The sequence below is a fragment of the Aythya marila genome, assembly GCF_965140915.1.
Source record: "Aythya marila genome assembly, chromosome: 24".
Classification (NCBI taxonomy): domain Eukaryota; kingdom Metazoa; phylum Chordata; class Aves; order Anseriformes; family Anatidae; genus Aythya; species Aythya marila.
Window position 1 is genome coordinate 4,478,421 of NC_139065.1, and position 17,893 is coordinate 4,496,313.

The following is a 17,893-nucleotide window of genomic DNA, read 5'->3' on the forward strand; positions in this document are numbered from 1 at the left end:
GCTCCGGAGGCACAGCCGCGAAGGAGGAGCGGGGCCGGGCGGCGCTGGAGCCGCATCGCCGCGGGCCGCCCCGCGCCGCCGCCCCCCAGGATGTGGTGGGACGAGCGGGTGTCGGCGAGGTTCCGCAGGAACCTGCAGCCCACCCTCACCTACTGGAGCGTCTTCTTCAGCTTCGGCCTCTGCATCGCCTTCCTGGGGCCCACGCTGCTGGACCTGCGCTGCCAGACGCAGAGCTCGCTCTCGCAGATCACCTGGGTCTTCTTCTCGCAGCAGTTCTGCCTCCTGCTCGGCAGCTGCCTCGGAGGGGTCTTCAAGAGGACGTAAGGAGCCGGGAGCCCCCCCCCTCCCCTCCGCAGCAGCCCCGGGTTGGGGGCGGCCAGCGCCGGGCCCCCCGCGCCCATCCCCAGGGCTCACACGGCTCAGCCGGGGCGCGGAGCCTGGTGGCCCCCCTGGAAAATGGTGCTGGGTGCCGGGTGCTGGGTGCCGAGGGGCATCTGGGGGCATGGGAGGGAGGGAGGGGACCAAGGGAGGGCCGGGGGTGTGGGCTGGGGGCTGCTCGGGGTCCTGTTTGCACACCCGTTCCCTGCCACCCGCTGCCCGTGCCCCCGAGCTCGGGACAGGGGCAGCCGCGGCATGAAGTTACAGTGAGAACTTCCTGGAGGATGTTTCCCTTACCCGAATCGCTTATCACAAAGATAACATCGAGGGCCTGTTTTAATAACCCCGGGTCGGGAGCTGAGGCACTGCCAGCCCCCTGGCTGCGGGGGCATAGCACGATGCCAGGGGACGAGGGCAGCAGCGGGCAGCAGCGAGGTGCAGCCGAGCAGGGACTCACGCCGAGCTTCTGCCCAGGATGTGTTTAACATAAGTAATGTGCAAGGCTTAACCCTGAAGGGTGCCAAACTGGCACTAGGTCGGAGGCTTGATGACAGCTCCGCGCTCCGGAGGCTTAGCTGGTTATTTACCTTGCCGCTCATTCTCCGGGCGGTGGTGTAACGTTTCACCTCCGCGTGTGTCTCCAGACACACGTCACCTGGATAAATTTAACACGTATAGAAAAGAATCTCACACGAGCCCTTCGCTTCTGTCAAAAGCCCGTTTAAGAATGGCTGAGTTAGGTGGCATCAGAGCACCTGTGAAGTCACCATCGTGGTGCGGGAGCTGTCCCAGCCACCGTGCCCAGGCAGAGCCCAGAGGCTTTGTGGAGCAGCCTGGGCTGTGCTCCTGTGGGCTGTGCTAGGAGAGGAGCACGATGTGGGGGGACAGGGACGGTGTGTGGGGACCTCGCCCTGGGTCTGACACAGACCTGAGGCTGCCGGGTCGGCAGGCAGCGCTCCGTCAGCCCCGCTCTGCTTCGAGAGTGTTTGAAGCAGCGGCGGAGGAAAAGGCGGAATTGTTTCCTGTCATCAGCTTCCTACCCAAAACCTCCTGCCCCTGGCCAGCACCTCGTAAAAACCCGCTTGAGGTTTCGTGGTTGGAGGCTCCTGAACTTTTAACTCTGCAGCAGCGAGTTGGGGAGGACAGCACGCGCGCTGCTCGCTGGGGCTGCGCACCAGGACGCGCTCGGGGCTCCTTGAGCAAGGGGCTTTGCCGTGCCCATGAGCCCTGGTGAGCAGCAGCAGCGCTGCCGGGCAGGAGGGCATTTCGGGTGCTTGTGGCTTGTGAACACACCAGGGTTACTCCGAGCAGTGCAGTGGTTTGATGCGTGGGTTTGGACAAGCATGTTACGTGTGCGGGCTCTGAGCTCCGCTCTCCTTCCCGTGCTGCCCTGCCGCGTGCTCCTGCTCCACGGGCTGGAGGACTGAGCGACCCCGGGGCAGGCAGGAGCACTGGGGTGGGCTTTGCTGGCTGGGAGAGGGTCCCAGAGCCTCACCTGGCAGCAGTGCAGCTGAGCCATGGTCTGGCTACAATTAATTTCTCATGTTGAGGGACAGAGGCTTGCTTTTGGTTAAAATCCTGTTGGTCTGAGCCCTCTGCTCTGAACGACAAATGCGTGCAAGAAAGCAGCGTTGTGGCTGGGTTTAGTGGCAGAAGGGGGCAGGTGGCACCTGAATGAGGCTCTGGTTCCTCTCCACAGAGAAGCTGCTGAACACAGGGTCGTGGTCTCTGCTCTCCTGGCCCTGCTGGAGTCCTGGAGCGCTGCGAGGACAGAGCGTAACGATGGCACCGTTCCCTCCGCAACTCACTGCGAGCTGGGATTGCCAGGACCAGCTCCAAAACTCCCTCTCCTGCTAGATTTCAAAGAAGAAAGTTTGTCATCATGAGCAGTGTACAGACGTAGCTGTTGCTTCCAGTGCTTGCAGTTGGGCCTTGGCTGTGCCCTGCGGCCCCTTGGCTGGCCGGGGAGCATGGAGCAGCCTCCCACCTCGCTGCCGTGCACGTCGGGCAGCTCGGGCTCACAGCATGGGCTCTGCTCTCTGCTAGGTTGTGCCTGGGGATCGCTGGGCTCTAACTGCAGCTCTGGCTCAGAAGAATTCAACTTTTTTTGTGAGGTACAGTGAAATTGTTCTCTCACATAGGTGGGAATAAGGTTTGGGGGTCCTGGTAGAGGTGCCGTGACCAACACAGCCTTGGGAGCAGCTGATGCCCTTCGTGAGGAGCTCTGTGCACCCACGGGTGAAGAACACCGAAGGCTTTTCTCTCCTGGCCTTCACCTTTTCCTTTTCAATCCATTTTTACTGGGTTTCATGCTTGCATTGTAAAGCTAAAGCTGTGCTCACTCTGTGCTGCTGTGCCGCATGTGCTTGGGACAGAAGCAGCAGGTAACCGAGCACCTGTACCCCAGCTGGCTTTTTGTCATGCTGAAACTGCCTTTGTGAAAACTGAGCGTTTTTTGCTCTTGCTCCCAGTGTCAGGTCAGCCTGAGCTGACCCCGCTGGCACGAGCAGAGGAGAGGAGGGGGCTGGTGTGCCTGTTGCTGCGTTGGGACCTTGTGCAGGCTCTGCCTGAAGTCGTGATCCCCACCAGGACCAGGAGGGTTGTGAGATGGGACCCTCTGACCCTTCTTTCTTTCCCCTGAACCCCGGGTGCCCGCTCACACCGCAGAGCGTCCTCTGGGAGCAGTGGCCCCGTCCCCTCCCTGCCCTTCAGACGCCCGTCCTCTGAAGGTTTCTGCTCAGACACGTGGATGGTGCGTGCAGGACGGTTCTCATGGGGGAGGAGAGCAAAGCCTTTTGTTGCTGGGAGAGCACGGAGCATGGTGGCTCCTCCACCCCGGCCAGTGCTTCCCGATGGAGACCGGGGTACCTGAAGGCAGGAGTGGGATAATCCATGCCCTCTTCTTCCTCCGTGTCCTCACCTTGTCCTCTTAGGGCTTTGGGGTTTTAATGATCGGTTTTGCCAAACGGAATTAACCTGATTATCGTTTTTCTTCTTGATGTGAGGGACTTAGAAAATGCTTCCTGAGGCAGGGAAAAACATCCTGCAAGTTGGAGAGCGCCCACTGCGATAGGAGATGTGAGCTGGGGCTCATGTATGCTGCAAGGGGGAAAGAGGGCGAGCTTTGCTGGCAGTGGTGGAGCGTGGTGCTACATCCCCTGCAGCAGGTCAGCCCGAACCTGCTGGTGCCAGGCTGCAGATCTTCCCCCAAGGGTTGTGATGGAGCCGGGATGTGCGCTGGGTGCTCCAGGAACCCAAGAGGTCAGAAGGAACATGAAGCCCCACTTTCGCAGCCTGTATTTGGACTGAAAATCAAGATTAAGCAAGCTTTAGCCCATGGCACCCGAGGACACGGGGACTGGTTCGTGATGGGCAGGGCAGCCATGGCACTGCATTAACGTCAGGGTGGCTCATGAAGCCCTCTGGATGGGCACGTTGGCTTCACATCAGCAAGGCATGGGGTTCAGACTTGCTCTGAAAAGCTGCTCCCGAAGAGGTTTGTCTCTGAAGGCATCCCCAGCTGGCTGCATGGTGCCTCCACAGGTGCTGGGCAGTGTCCCTCGAGTACCCCTGGGTGATGTGGTGTGAGAAGAGGGCAATTCCTTGGTCTCAGCACTGATGCCAGAGCCAGAGAAGAAGTGGGGGAGGCATGTGCTGCCCTGGGCTGTGAGCTGCTGCTGTCTGGGGACAGGCACGATGCTGTGATTAACGTCGTACGGCTGCAGGCAGGAATTTCTGCTCTTTGGGGACCGGCGAGGTTGTCTGTGCAGTGCTTTTTAAGAATGGATTATTTGCAATTAATGTTTAACTCCAGTAATGAACGTGCTCCCTTAGCCAGGCAAACGCAGTGCTGAGGCTGCCTTGCTGGGGCTGCAGAAGAGAGGAGGCGTTTGGGGAGGTCTCGGTGCGCGTTCCTCCATCGCTCCCAGCCTCGGATTCACCAGCTGCTGGTACCTCTGCTGCTCGCCCTCCTGCTGTACCCTGTGGAGTGCTGCCTCCTCTCTCCAGGCTCGAAGCTGCTTCTCACTCACGTGCTCGCTGTTTTTTTCCTGCCTTGGCTGTGCACACCTCGCTTTGCTCCCTCCCTCCCCCAGAAATCCCCTGCTGGATCCCTGTGTTGCTGCCCGAGGAAGATGGGGAGTCACAGCTTTACAAAACGTTGGCTCGCCCAGCGTGGTCTCACTGACGGGTGAATGAGGTTGGGCTGGGTGAGGTGGGCTCACCGAGCCTCCGGCACCACCCGGCTTGTGCCACCAGGCCTGAGGATAAGGGACAACTGCTCTTGGACTGTTTTCCTCCTGACACTGCTGAAGTGCAGGACGTAGGAAGGCAGATTACTGAGAGTTTGCAGGTGAATGAGGGCCACGCAAAAGCACGGGTGTGATGTGTCTGAGGCTGAGCCGTCCTGGACGAGCAGCCAGGGCAGAAGGACGGGCACCGTGGTGCCCAGCTGGCTCTCGTGGCAGCTCTGCCTTGTGCCTCCCCCATGCCTTCTCCTGCCTCTTTGGGCAGAGCGTGAAGTGGCTGCAGCAAGCAGATGGCCTGGGGGAGCGAGCTGGGGGCGTTTCACCTGCTGCAGACCCCAGCTGCTCGTTAGCAGCTCCTGGCAGGGAGCTGCCGGGCGCTGCACGGGGCTTGGGGCAGGGCGTGGGAGCCCGGGCTGGGAGGGACGAGCTATTTACTCGCTGCTGTGACTCTGGAGTCCCATCTTTCTGCTAGCCTCAGTCGTTCCAGTGCTTCGCTGTCTGGTCCCCGTTTCCTTCCTTCCTTCCTGCCTTTGGACTTGGCAGCTCCAGAGCAGCGCGGTGCCAGCCTGGGCGCCGTTCTCTGGCTGGCGCTGGGCTCGCGGTGCAATGCACCAGCTTCCCACACCGTGCCCGTCCCTGGGGCTTCTCCCGTGGCACGAGTGGGACAGAAAGCAGCTGCCTGCAGAGGGAACGGCCACGGTCCTGAGCTCGGCTGTGGTCCTGAGCTCTGCCCTGCTGTGCTGGGGGACGGGCGATGCTGCCAGAGCAGAGCGCAGGGTGCAGAAGGTGAATGGTGGATCCGTGCCATTAACAAGGGAAGGTTCTTGGGTCATCTGCCTTGAAATGTGCAGAAAAGGTTTGAAGGGAAGGTTGCTCTGCTTGAAAGCTGCCCAGAAGATCTGCCTCTGGGGGGCATCGCGCTCCAGGAAGGAGATGCCGTGCCCTGGGCTGGTTACGGCTGGATGTGGGGGCACAGAGGAGCAGGGTATCCCCCTGCCAGCCTGTGGGGATATCGCCTGAGAATGGCTTTGCCACCAACTGATTGGGGCTGAAAACCCAAGGCGGTGCTGTGTTGTGGATGCTCCTCAAGGCACTAATTCTGTCCTGTCCCCGTTCCCTCCCTCAGGTTGGCTCAGTCGCTGTTTGCGCTCTTTGCCTCGTCCCTCGCCATCTCCCTGGTCTTCGCCATCATCCCCCTGTGCCACAATGTGGTGGTCCTGGCTGTGGTCATGGCCGTGGCGGGCCTGGCCATGGGCTGCATCGACACCATCTCCAACATGCAGCTGGTGAAGATCTATCAGAAGGACTCGGCCATCTTCCTGCAGGTGAGCGTGGAGCCTGCGTCCCCCCCTGGCTGTGCTTCCTCCCCCGAGGAAGAGGAGAGAGGAGCTCGGCCAGGCTCTGCACAGAGGGCTGTAGCCACCAGCTCTACTTGCGTGCCTCACCTCTTGCAGGCCCTTCATTTCTTCGTGGGTTTTGGAGCGCTGCTGAGCCCGCTGATCGCTGACCCCTTCCTCTCGGACACCAACTGCATCCTCTCGAACGCCACGGCCAACGCCTCCAGCAACCTCCCTCACATCCGCAAGTCGCTGGTCCCGCACCACCCGGGCAACCTGTCCCACTACGACCTGCCGATGAAAGGCATGGTGGTCACCCGCGTCTCCTACGCCTTCTGGATCATGGCCCTCATCAACGTGAGTGCTGCGGGGGCTGTTGGTGTGCCGGTGGTTGGGGGTTCCCATTGGGTGGTGCCAGCGACGGAGGAGGCGAGCGGGTGGTTGTGCTGGTCAGCGGGTGCCTTGTCTGCTCTCGTTGGAAGCTGCTTGTACCTCCAGCATCCGCGTATCCAGGAGTTAAAGCAGCTCGCGATGCTCAGAGCCACAAAATCTTCCCATTGTCAGCCTGGGGTCGGGGCTGGTGGTGTGAGGAAGGCACGGCAGGAGGGCGATTCGCAGCCTCTGTATTTGTAGGAAAATGCCCACCAAAGGACGGGGTTACTGGGGCAGTGGCTCCCCTGGTGGCAGCAGCAGCCCTGTGAGCATGCGTTCAATTGCCCGTGTCGATCTGGAGCGATAAGGGCAGCGGGTGCTGGTGCAGCCCCGAGTGCTGCTGGTGGTGCCTGGATTGATGCTGAGGGTGTAGAAATCCAGAGTGCCCAGCTGGGTTTCTGTGTACACGATGCCATGTTTAGTGCAATTCCTTCATGTTTCTTTTTTTTTCCCCAAACAACTACAAGGACAGTTTTTAGAGGAAGGCACTGTGGCTGCTCGCTGCCCCCAGCTGTGCAGGTTTGCATTTTGGCAGAAGGGTGACGGCCAAAGATGTGCCCTCCCTACTCCAGGCTGGCAAGCAGCCCTGGATCCTCCACTGCTTCATCTGTGCTAGGCAAAGGGCACAGGTTCTGTCTGCTCGTGGTCTGCCCGTTAGGTGACAAACTAAAACCCCCGTGCACCTATTCCAGCGGTGCTCATCGCTGACATGAGCAGAGCAGTCAGCCCAAATACCTGGGCAGGTGCTGAAATGAGTTCCTCTGCAGAAGTACCGAGGACGATGTTCTCTGCCTAGGAGAAGGCTGTTGTAATTACCTCTGACTCTGTGTCTGCCATGGGAAATGTGCTTTTAATTACACCAGAGCATTATCTATTTTGCCAGTCTATCTTGGGCAAGCTAATTTAGTTTCAAAGGCAGCGCTTAATATCTGCCTTGAATGCAGCTCACATCCGACACCCGGAGCACTGACGGGAGGGCGGTCATCAGAGCCTGTTCCCACCACTGGCCCCTGGACATTTTGCTGCTGTTGCTGCCTGTGGGAGCAGGATAAGACCCCAGGCTGAGTCCCTCTGCACCCAGCAGCTGGTGTGGGCAGGCCACGAGCTGGGTTTGAGCATCACTGCAAGCCCAAGCGCTGTCGGTGCGGGTTGTGTGCGCACGCAGCGAGCAGGACCCCTGGGGAGGCAGCGGGAGGCAGCAGGATGCTGCTGGGCTCCTGAGGATTAGATAATGAAGACAAGGGGAGCTGGGGAGTCAGACACGTGCTGTGCACACAGCTCCGGTGTGTCTCCTTACCAAGCAGAGCCGTTATTGTCTTCTCCAAAGCCTCGCAGAGGGAGCTGCCTCGATTCCTTATTTAAATGGGGTAACCCAGCCCGCTGGCTGGAGGTAGTGTGGGCAGCTGCGCTCCAGAACCGACCCTTTAAGGTGTAAATGTCAGAGAAAGGAGATGGAACTGAAAACCCCGGGGAAGGGGATGAAATGAGTAAGCTGTAGAAATGGAAACCAGAACCAGCAACTTTTTTTTTTTTTTTAATGGTCAAAACCCCAATTCCGTGCCAGTTCTGAGGGCTGCGTGTATTCTGACAGGACAGCTGAAATGATTCATTTCGATTTCTTGCTTTGTTTAAAGTTGAAATGTCTCAATTTGGCTTTGGCATGAACACAAAGTGTAAAGCCGATGGAATAGTTGGTTCAGTGTTCTTGAAGCAAAATGTTTTTGCTTTGGTAGAATTAAATGGTTCAGCATTATCAAAATGAAGTGCTTGGATGACTCACAGCCAAAATTTTTCATTCTAAGAGAAAATTTTGGCTTTTTATCTAGATTTGGAACAAAAACACATTTTAAAATTCAGTTTCCCACAGAACGGAAATTTCATCATCCTGCCCGTTCCAAGGGGCTGGAAATCAGGAAAATGTTCCTCCGAGAGGGACGTGTTTGTCCGGAAGGTGGTTTCCCAGGGGAAGTGCAGGGCGCTCCATTGTGCTTAGGTTGCTTAAAAGTAGCTTGGACATGACGGCAGGGAACAACCCCATGCTCCTGGTGGGGGGGGGAAGACTGAAATAGAAACTGGAGGGCAGGAGCCTGGAGTTATACTCACACTTAACGAGTTGTTGCATCACGCAGTTGAGTTTATAATGACAGTTAAAAACTACACGGGGCCGGGGGTGACGTTCCCAGCAGGTCAGAGCTGGGGCTGGAGAGGTGGCTACAGGCAGAGGGGCTCTCCCTGGGCATTTTGCCTTCCACCCCGTGCAGGCTCCCAGCTCGATGTTCCCTCTGTGAACTGGGCTCATCCTCGTTGCTCCACCTCCAGCTGGTGCACATGGAGCTGCAGGAGCTGGTGGTGTGGAAGGGACGGTCCTCGAGCTGTCCTGGGGCACGGGGTAGGCTGCACCTGCGGTGTGGCTCTGTTCCTTTGCCGGTTGAAGTGTGCCCTGGCAGGGCTCCGCTGTTTGCCTCTGTTTGCTCCTCTCCACCTGCCTGTGGAACAAGCAAAGTGCTTTTGCGGACGCCCCGTCCCCTGCGCGCACCCTGGATTGATGGCTGGGCTCTCCCGCGGGGCTGCCAGTCACGGGTGACCGTCCCCAGCTGCCCTGCCAGCAGGCTGACGTGTGGGACACAGCCCTGGCTCGGGATGGGGCCCTGGAAACCTGCTTGCTCCCGAGCTTTGCTTTCCTTTCCTTTCTTCCCTGAGCTCGCTTTGGTGTGGTGGTGGGCGAGGGCTGCGCTTGATGGCAAGTGAGAGCCCAGGTTTGGGGCATTTCCTACCAGGAACAGCCAGCGCTGGTGAGCCATCAGCAACCAGTTCGTGTCTTGATGGAGCTGGGACTTGTGCACCCAAGGCACTGCCAGCTTTGAGGTGGTACTGCCTGGATAAAGGGGAAGGGGACCTGCTTATTTTGGGGTTGCAGGAGCAGGGCCGTGCCCGTGGTCCCACTGGGAACCACCATGGCCCTTTACATAGGCACTGAGCGCTCCTTAAGTGCCCGGAGCTGTTATCTATCTGGCCAGTCCCTCTGTGTGGTGTGTTTTGTTTTGTTTTGTTTTGTTTTTTTGCAAAATCTGCAGTTTAGAAGAATAAAAATCTGGTCCTGACCTCCGGAAGGATTAGAACTATCAAGCAAATGCGTTTTTCTTCCATGGGACCGAACTAACTGTTCCTATTCCCATTGTTCCCAGAACAATGAAGTCCTCATAAATGAATTCATGCAAGAGAGGCGGGTGTGGGGGGGAATTCTCCATACATTTAAATAGTGCCACGAGCCAACAAAAGGCAGGAAATTTGGAGCTAGAGCTCACACTTGCTCACAGACATGTAGAAAACAAGAGCTCAATGGCTGGAGAGTGAGCTGTCACTTAGGATTTCCTGGCTTTCTCCCCCAGTGTGTTGCAGAATAAACACTGCTTGGTTGCAGCAGGAGGAGGAGAAGGGAGGGCTGGCCAGGGGCAGACCCAGCTTCATTTACTTCCCTGTATTTTCTCTCCCCCTCCTCCTAAAAATAAAAAAAGATCCAAGTCCCTCTGGGCTTGCAGGCACCATCGAGTCGTGGGTGTGTGCAGGATGCAGGCTCGTCCCTGGGCACGAGGCAGTGAGGAAGCGTGGTGCTGGGGGGTCCTGATGCTGCTGTGCGATGGATCCAGGGGGCAGGTGCAAGCCTGAGGTCCCCCTCTTTTGTCCCCACGTGTGCAGCACTGGGCAGAAAGCCCTGACTGCAGGGAAAGGTGCTGGTGGGGCCCAGCACCCATGCAGTGGGGACCCTGGTTTGTGGGTGACTCTCAGGCAGCTGTGGCCAAGAGGGCAGGGGCTGGAGGAGCAGCGTGGTTGCTCTTGGTCCCAGGTCCCTCAGCAGAGGCTGTGCTGAGGGGTTTGTTTGGGGCTGCTTGGCTGCAGCAGGGCCGTGCCTGTTGGCCTGCGAATCACGAGCTCGTCTCTTACGAGATGCTGAGCAACCCCTGCTAATGGCTGGACAAAGCAGGTCGTGGAGCAGCTTGTGCATTCCTCACAAAGCGTTTCAGCCAAAGGCCTCCCGCTCAAACTGCTCTGCTCTCCACAAGGAAAAAAAAAAAAAAAAAGCTACTTTATTATTATTCTTTTTGCAGAAGTAGACGCATGCTTGGAAACCAGAACGTTTTGGTTTCAAAGGGTTGGTACAGGCTTCAGGAGGTGTGTATTGGGTGCCTTCTGGTCCAGTGCTCCTGTCCCCCAACCCAGGTGAATGGTCCCAGCCCTACCAGGGCCCACGCACCCAGATTGTCTGGATTGAGAATCTCCTCAGATTGGTGCCTTTCTTTTTTTTTTTTTAGTGTGTTTCACTAACAAGCCTCAGTCCTTCCTGCAGTGGCTCCTTACCCCTTTGCCAGCTTCTGCCCTTGCCCTGAGGTCAGGGCAGCATGAGGTTGCTCTCAGAGGGAGATTAACTCACCAATATCCATTGTAGGTGCTGAATCCAGCTTCCTAAAAGTCCCTTGTGAGTAGGAAACTGGCCTGTGCTCTGTGTGGGATGTGTGCAGTGCTTACCTGCCCCTCTCTGCTCCTCCTCCACAGCTGCCAGTCCCCATCGCGGTGTTCTTCTTGCTCTACAAAGAGCGGATGGTGCCGTGCTTCAACAGCAGCAGCCATCCACTGCTGTCAGCAGACGAGCTGGCGATGGAAACACGACCTACAGTGAAGGACGATCTCGCTACCTCTGTGCAGAGACCCCACGCAGCAGGAGGTGAGCTGGAGGCACCTCTCTTAACGGGTCTGGGGGATGGGTGGTGAGCTGGGGGGAAAAAAAAAGAAAAAAGATGAATTTCAGAATGTCTCCATTGAGTTTAACAAGTGAGCTTAATTGCTATTGTCTAAGGAGAAAACTTTCCAAAACATACAAGTGAGTGTAATCCAAAAGTACCCAAACAATCCTGTTTGGTGCCCAATTGCCCTCAGATTTGTTGGGACCGTAACCCCTGACCAGAGGTTCGTATGCTGTCACTGGGATCCCAGGCTGCTTTCCTGCAAGCTCCCCGAAATTAATCCTGGGCTCTCAAGGTTTTTTTAAGCACACGTGAAAGTCGTGCCCCTTTGTTTCCTTCTGGTTTGCAGTCAGGTTTTGAGCTGGCTCCTCTGACGGTTCAGCATAAAAGTGGCAATCGTTCTGCAGAAAGCTGATTTTTTTTTTTTAATAGATCTGAAAGGAATAAGGATAGTGCCCTTTTTTGAGGCGAAAAGTTAAATTCCAGCAATAGTTTGAACTTGTGACTACACCCCGTTTTGTGGACAATAGTAGCATTGTTCTTTGCTACCCAAGAGAAACATATCAAAGTCAATTCTCCAGCTAGTGAATCTCGGAAGTAATCACGTTTTAGGGCTATGAGAGGAGCGTTGTTACAGAAGAGATGGCTTTACCTTAACAATTAAATTTTAGGGAAAACTTGAAGGCAGATGCAGTTAGAGATGTGGTGAGGTGCTGCAGAGAATGATTCGTAACTGTGCCTAGCGGTGTGGGTTCTCTGGTGTCTAGTAAGGCTGTGTTCATCTAATAGCATTTCCCTTAGCTGAGACACTGAGGGCTTCTTTCCTCAGCCCAGCTGCCCATTTTCATACAACCCACTGGAGCCTCATGGTCATCAAATCTCCATCCTTCTCTTAAACGCCTTTGGGATGAATCCTTAGAGAAGCTGGGAGGCTATTTGGCTGACTACTGTGATCTTTGGCAGGCACGTCTGTGCTGGCAAAATCCCTCCTACCCCATAGAAGCAGTGAGAATTTCATCTTTGCCCGTGCAGGAACAATCATCTCACCTGCTCCGGGCTCCGAGTGCAGTTAGGTTAAGGCTGGTGCTTTGCACTCCCTGCAGTGTGATGAGGTGGTGTGGCAGGGGCCAGTCGGCCGTGCCTGGGGTCCCAGTCCCCAGCAGGCTCGAGCACATTCTTGTTCTGCTGTCGACTCAGAGGAAGCGACACCAGCTTGTGTGTTTATCACCCTCTTTCCCAGAGCTGGCTTGTTTGGTTGAATATTGTTTAGCTGAAGAATGTGAGCTGTCCTGGGCAGGGCTCGTCCGTGTGGCTGTGAGGGACGCTGAACACGAGTGCTGGGGCTGAATGGGCTTGTTTCTTTTGACTGTACGAGTGGGGCCAGCAAAGTGGAGCTCAGGAATGGGAAGAAGAGCCTAAGCAGCTCCTGAGAGATAAGCAGCAAGTATCTTGGAGAGCTAGGATCCCGGTCTGTGGATAGCAGCCTCAAAGCATGTCTTCCTTCTGAAGTTTTCTAGGTAGGTACAGAAAGCCGTGCTGGCAGAGGTCAGCAGTGTTCCACGTTGTTCACAGTCCTCTCCGCGTCTCTGTCCTGCAGCCGAGCGCAAAACAAATCCCCATTGCGGGCTGGCAACCACCCAGCCCCAGGGGGACGTTCCAGCTAAGTTTGCTTTGCATTGTTTTTCACCAGGTCATGATGACTTATTTAGCTGCTGCCAAAGCAAAAACTTCAGAGGGGCTTCTTACACCTACTTCGCAGTCCACATCACTGGGGCTCTTGTTCTCTTCATGACTGATGGGATTGTGGTGAGTTCAGCTGATAGAGGGCTCTTGTCTGACCAAAGCTACATGGCTTTCTTCCTTCCAAATCACTTAAAACAGCCCAAACCCAGAGACAACCACATGTCCCTCGTGTGCAGCAGGCCGGACCTGAGGGTCTGCCTGTGCAGCAGTCTGGCTCCCAGGGTAGCTCATTAAAAGCTAATCAGTCTGGCTGATACCTGCCCTGCTTCTTGGGAGGGTTGTGTGATTTCTCTAAGGCTCTACGGTGCTGCAGCTGGATTGCTACTGCTGCTAACCTAGCCAGTTTAGAGCTGGAGGTGTGGCGTTGTCTGCTTGTGAGCAGTGGAGGTCTCTTCTCATTTCAGCCAGGGCGCAAGCACAGCTTTGTTTTATGTCACAAGAAACGGTGGTTCTTTGTTTGACGGGTCTCCTGAGCCCACAAAATCCAAGAGGAGAGCATGCATGGGGTCCCTGTAGCGGCCTGACGGCATGTCCCTCACCAGCGCAGGCACAGCGGGTTTGCTGTACGTAGCACTTCTGTCCAGAGGAGGAAGACTCACTCTTGGCTGGCTGTTGTTCCTTTTCTTTCAACAGTTTTGTCTCAGTCCACTCAGGGTAAAAACGCTGCTGGGTCTCACTAAGGTGTGAAACAGGAGTGGGGTTACACGAAGCAGCTGTCAGACGCTGGAACTTTCTAGGGCCTCCATCTTCAAGGCTGGCTGAGTCTGGGTTCTTACGAGGAGAGGTATTAGGAACGTGCAGGTCCAAGACAGCCTTTAGGGAAGAAAGCATCTGTATAGATAAGAGCTTAGTAAGTATTTTACCTAGCAGAGCTGTTAAGTCTTGCCCTTTTAGGAGCGCTTAAGCCCTGTGTTCTCCTCCTGGTGGAAGCTTGTCTCCAGCTGCCAGCTCTTAGGAACGAGGTTCACTGAGGTTCGATAGCAAATCCATAGGTGGGCTCCTGCACGGTCACAAGCGTGAATACTTGAGGGACAGGATGAAGCTGCAAAGCCTGTAAATGAACATCGATGTGACATGCTGTTTTGTTTTTCCCACAGGGAGAGTACTCGGGCTTCATTTACAGCTATGCGGTGGAAGAGCCTCTCTCTGTGGTCCATAAAGTGGCTGGCTACTTGCCCAGCCTCTTCTGGGGATTCATCACACTGGGCAGACTCATTTCTATTCCCGTGTCCTACCGAATGAAGCCAGCAACTATGGTCTTCATCAATGTGGTAAGGCTATTTTTACCATGTCTCTGCTCTGCTTGCCTCCAAGGTGCTCCTTTTGGTTTTGGTGTGCAGAGCTGCAGCGATTCTCAGGGCATACCTCGGCCAGATTTGCACCGGGCAGTCTGCCTAGCACACATGAGCTGCGTTAATCTTCCTTTGCAACACTCTCTGTGTTTGCAGCTGACAGATATAGGAGGTAGCTAGGACTTACAACTTGATTGTACTGCTTTTTCATGAGCTTGCTCCTCAGTTAATCTAATGCCAGATTTCTGAGAGCACCTAGTAAAGTGTCTGCCAACTTTATTTACTTTGCACATTATCTTCTCTGGCATCTACACAGAAATTAATGCTTGTGTTAGCCATGGGAAAGGGAAGGAAGTAAATCTACTAGTTCAGTAAATTCTCTGCTTAGACTGTAGCAGCTATGAAATAAATCAAGTTAATGTTAGTTTGCTTAAATTAAAATATATTCGTTTGAAAAAAGGGGAAGGAAGCCTGTAAAGAATATATAACAAAGATGTATAGAAGGATATGATAGACGACAGCGCAGGAGCTGGTTCCATTTCCCCATCATGTTACTGTTTTGTTTTGTTTTGTTTTTTAAAGATGGCAATTAATTTACAATTTATTTAAACCAGAATTTATTTTCATAGCAAGTCTTACAGTAATATTGTGAGGTGGTGAGAAGAGGGGTGACAGTACACATGGGGATGTTTTGAAGGCCAAGGTCTGTTGCAGACAGGCCACAGGTGAGGAAGCTTGTTTGGCACCTTGTTGCTGGTCACTTTAAAACCGAATTTTAGATACCAACGGCTGCAGCCAAATGAATTGCAATTATTTTAAAAATGAGTATAATTCCTTCCTATTTCAGAACACAGTCACTAGTTACATGGGAGCAGGGAAAGCTCAGCCCCAGCAGCTCTAGATCAGATAGCTGGTGTGAGCAGTCCTATGTATCTGCTTAATTACTTCTCTTAATTGCATGACTGCACTATTAAACCCAAGGACAGGATTTAGTTTTTTAGCAGCTGCTCATATTTGCAGAGAGAAGAGCATCCAACCCTTAACAGAAGCCTTCTCACTTCCCTTTAAAGGCAGCAGTAGTAGTATCATCCAAGGACAAAAATTGGCTTGACTAACACTTGATGCTGTGCTTGCTGGTAAGTGCTGCTCTGTGTAGTACGACAGAGCAGCTCTTGGCAGTCGTTCCAGCATTATAGCAAACTGCAGTTGGAATTCATTTTCTTTACAATCCAAATTGCTCTTGTGTATATGTGCACACACCCCTAATTAGGGCCTGAACGATTAAGAAACATAACTTGAGTTGGTATTGCAGAGCTCCCTCTGCTGACTCTTTGCCATGGCTAACTGCATCTTGGATGTTTTTGCCATTACTTGTACACTAAAGCAAGCCAGAAGCGAGGGCAAGTTTGTTTAAATTTATTTGGCTTTTTGGCTCTGCTTGTGAGGGGTAGGGTTGTGAACAGTTATTGAGAGCAAGCAAATGCTTTAGCCTGCTGAGTAAGACTTATTAATGATTGAAACATATTTATATAATGGAGGTAGCAGTGCTGTTGTATTTAAAGCCAAAGTATTTTCCAAGACATGATCTTAACTCTCTACCTAATGAAGTCAAGACAGATAAATTACATATATTCATTTTAAGTCCCATTAGAAAAAGAACCAAATTCTGCACTGTAAAGATAGATAGATTTTAATTTGACTTGTTACTTCAGTTTTTTTTTTTAGACTGTGAAAATGTAATTGATGTTGTATTCTGCTGGGGAAAAAGAGAAAAGCTAGAGTTACTGTAACTCAGCATTTACCTTCCTGCTGACTCTCTGCGTTTGTTGTCCACAGGTTGGAGTCCTGATAACCTTCCTCCTGCTCCTGATTTTCTCCTACAGTGTTGTCTTCTTGTTTGTGGGAACAGCATCTCTGGGTCTGTTTCTCAGCAGCACTTTCCCCAGCATGCTTGCCTACACTGAGGACATCCTGCAGTACAAAGGTAAGCAGGGATTTGGGCACGCCTGGCAGACTCTGAAAGTAGGCAGGTGTTCAAGGCTAGAGCTCAGACACCATCACACCTAGCAAATCCCCTTCCCTCTTCAGGGATGCTTAGGAGGACTGGAAGAAAGATCTGCTACTAAATACAATTTTCATTCAAGCTTGTAATCGGAAAACCTGACTGCACAAATCCCAGATTCACTGTACTATTAACTTCTACAGGCAGGGATCCAGACTGGTGCTTAGTTTCCTGCAGCTTTAGAGCTCTCAGGGACTGACGAGGGTTTCTGTTCTGACAGCATCATCCAGGTTATCAGTGAACTGAAAATCCTGGTTTGGCCAGCTTTTATAGGAGGTCTCTGCCAACCTTAGTCTCTGGGACAGCGATACAGAAAAATGAGTTTTTTTTCAGCAAGAAGCAGCAGCACCTCTGCTGACAGAGACAAGTTACAGAACAGGAGATGGTTTTTGCCTTAAACTTTTACCTTTCTGTACTACCCACATTTTAGAAGAGTGGTTCTCAACATTAGATGGAAACATCCATCGAGTGTTTGTAAATCTTGCACAGAGAGGTCCGTGAAGGAGCAGTTTAAAGAAGTTACCAGCCTGGTCCTGGTGGCTGAATCATCTGTTCTCTGGCAGTATCTCTCGCACTGTTTCTTTGCAGGCTGTGCCACGACTGTGCTAGTGACTGGAGCTGGAATTGGAGAGATGGTACTGCAGTTACTGGTGGGATCGGTAAGTGTTGGCAAAGGAAAAAGACAGGGCATGCCAAAAACTGAGTGGAACTTTTAAATAGAAACCTTAGTCTCGGTTTTGGACAGTAGCTGTGGGGAAAAGCACTGGTTTACATTTGAGGTATCGAAAAGTAAAGCTCTCACTAATTGCTAATTAGGTCTTTGAGTGCTATGATGACGCGTCTGTTCCTTTTTCTTTTTTCCCCTCCAATTGCAGATTATACATGATCAGGGCAGCTACAGTTTCCTGGTCTGTGGAATGATCTTTGGAGGCTTGGCCTTTACCTTCTACGCTTTCCTCTTGTTTTTCCACAGGATGTACCCCAAGCCCCCGTCAGGTAAGAAAGCGCCAGCGCTAAGCCCTGCTTTATAATGAGAGGAAGAGTGGCATATGCATCAATACATAACCAGGGTGCAGCACTTCAGCAAAATGCAAGGAAATGTTTATTTTACTGCTGCTTCCTGCCCCTTCTTCCTGCTTTGACTTGCCCACAAAGCCTTGGCAGCCACAGCTCAGAATTTGCTTTCTTTTCTGTTGGAGAAGCAAGGGAAAAAACTAGGAATGGTCTGTGGATATCACAGAGGAAGCTTAAACCAAATCGGCTGCCAGCTGTACTAGCACTGCATACTGTGGCTGAGCTAGCAGGAGTAAGCCCTGCTAGCACAGGCTGCACAGGCTTCCCAAGGCTGTTTCTTGGCTAAAACCCAGGGAACGATTGGGTCTGCCCTCCAAAACAGCTGTCAGGCTCTTGAGAAAAGCCTCACCGATGAAAGATTTTTCTTACCTGTTGCGCCAGTCTATGCGCACACTTTTCCTTTTCAAGCACCTTTTACAGAAGGGGCACTGTGTGAGAGGCGAGTAACTTGTTCAGGTTACTGGAGATTGAGGCCTTTCTTCTGTGACCAGCAAAGCAAAAAGCTAGTGGGGTGGGTGATAGAAGAGCAACATCCAGGCAGAGAACTCATGCACGTTCACTTAAATGTCTGTCTAATGTCAATTTTGCA

The 17,893-nt window shown here is 53.5% G+C and overlaps 1 protein-coding gene and 1 long non-coding RNA gene across 3 annotated transcripts in view; one reads left to right on the forward strand and one right to left on the reverse strand.

Annotated features, from left to right (window-relative positions):
* The window catches only part of MFSD4A (major facilitator superfamily domain containing 4A), a 25,436-nt gene continuing 7,543 nt past the window's right edge, over nucleotides 1-17,893 (forward strand). Inside the window, exons 1-9 of the mRNA XM_082778560.1 lie at nucleotides 1-320; nucleotides 5,752-5,950; nucleotides 6,080-6,319; nucleotides 10,946-11,114; nucleotides 12,824-12,939; nucleotides 13,974-14,147; nucleotides 16,005-16,152; nucleotides 16,819-16,889; nucleotides 17,106-17,226. Of these exons, the coding sequence (XP_082634686.1) occupies nucleotides 91-320; nucleotides 5,752-5,950; nucleotides 6,080-6,319; nucleotides 10,946-11,114; nucleotides 12,824-12,939; nucleotides 13,974-14,147; nucleotides 16,005-16,152; nucleotides 16,819-16,889; nucleotides 17,106-17,226 (1,468 nt within the window). The 5' untranslated portion in view covers nucleotides 1-90. The remainder of the gene's footprint in view (nucleotides 321-5,751; nucleotides 5,951-6,079; nucleotides 6,320-10,945; nucleotides 11,115-12,823; nucleotides 12,940-13,973; nucleotides 14,148-16,004; nucleotides 16,153-16,818; nucleotides 16,890-17,105; nucleotides 17,227-17,893) is intronic.
* Nucleotides 11,030-17,886, reverse strand: LOC309887100. Of its 2 annotated transcripts, none has more exons than XR_014319024.1 (4): nucleotides 17,674-17,886; nucleotides 16,754-16,848; nucleotides 15,971-16,139; nucleotides 11,030-11,162 (listed from the first exon to the last, which is right to left on the reverse strand). It is a non-coding gene; the product is annotated as an uncharacterized lncRNA (long non-coding RNA). The 2 variants fall into 2 exon arrangements; XR_014319025.1 differs by lacking the exon at nucleotides 11,030-11,162 and adding an exon at nucleotides 13,797-13,927.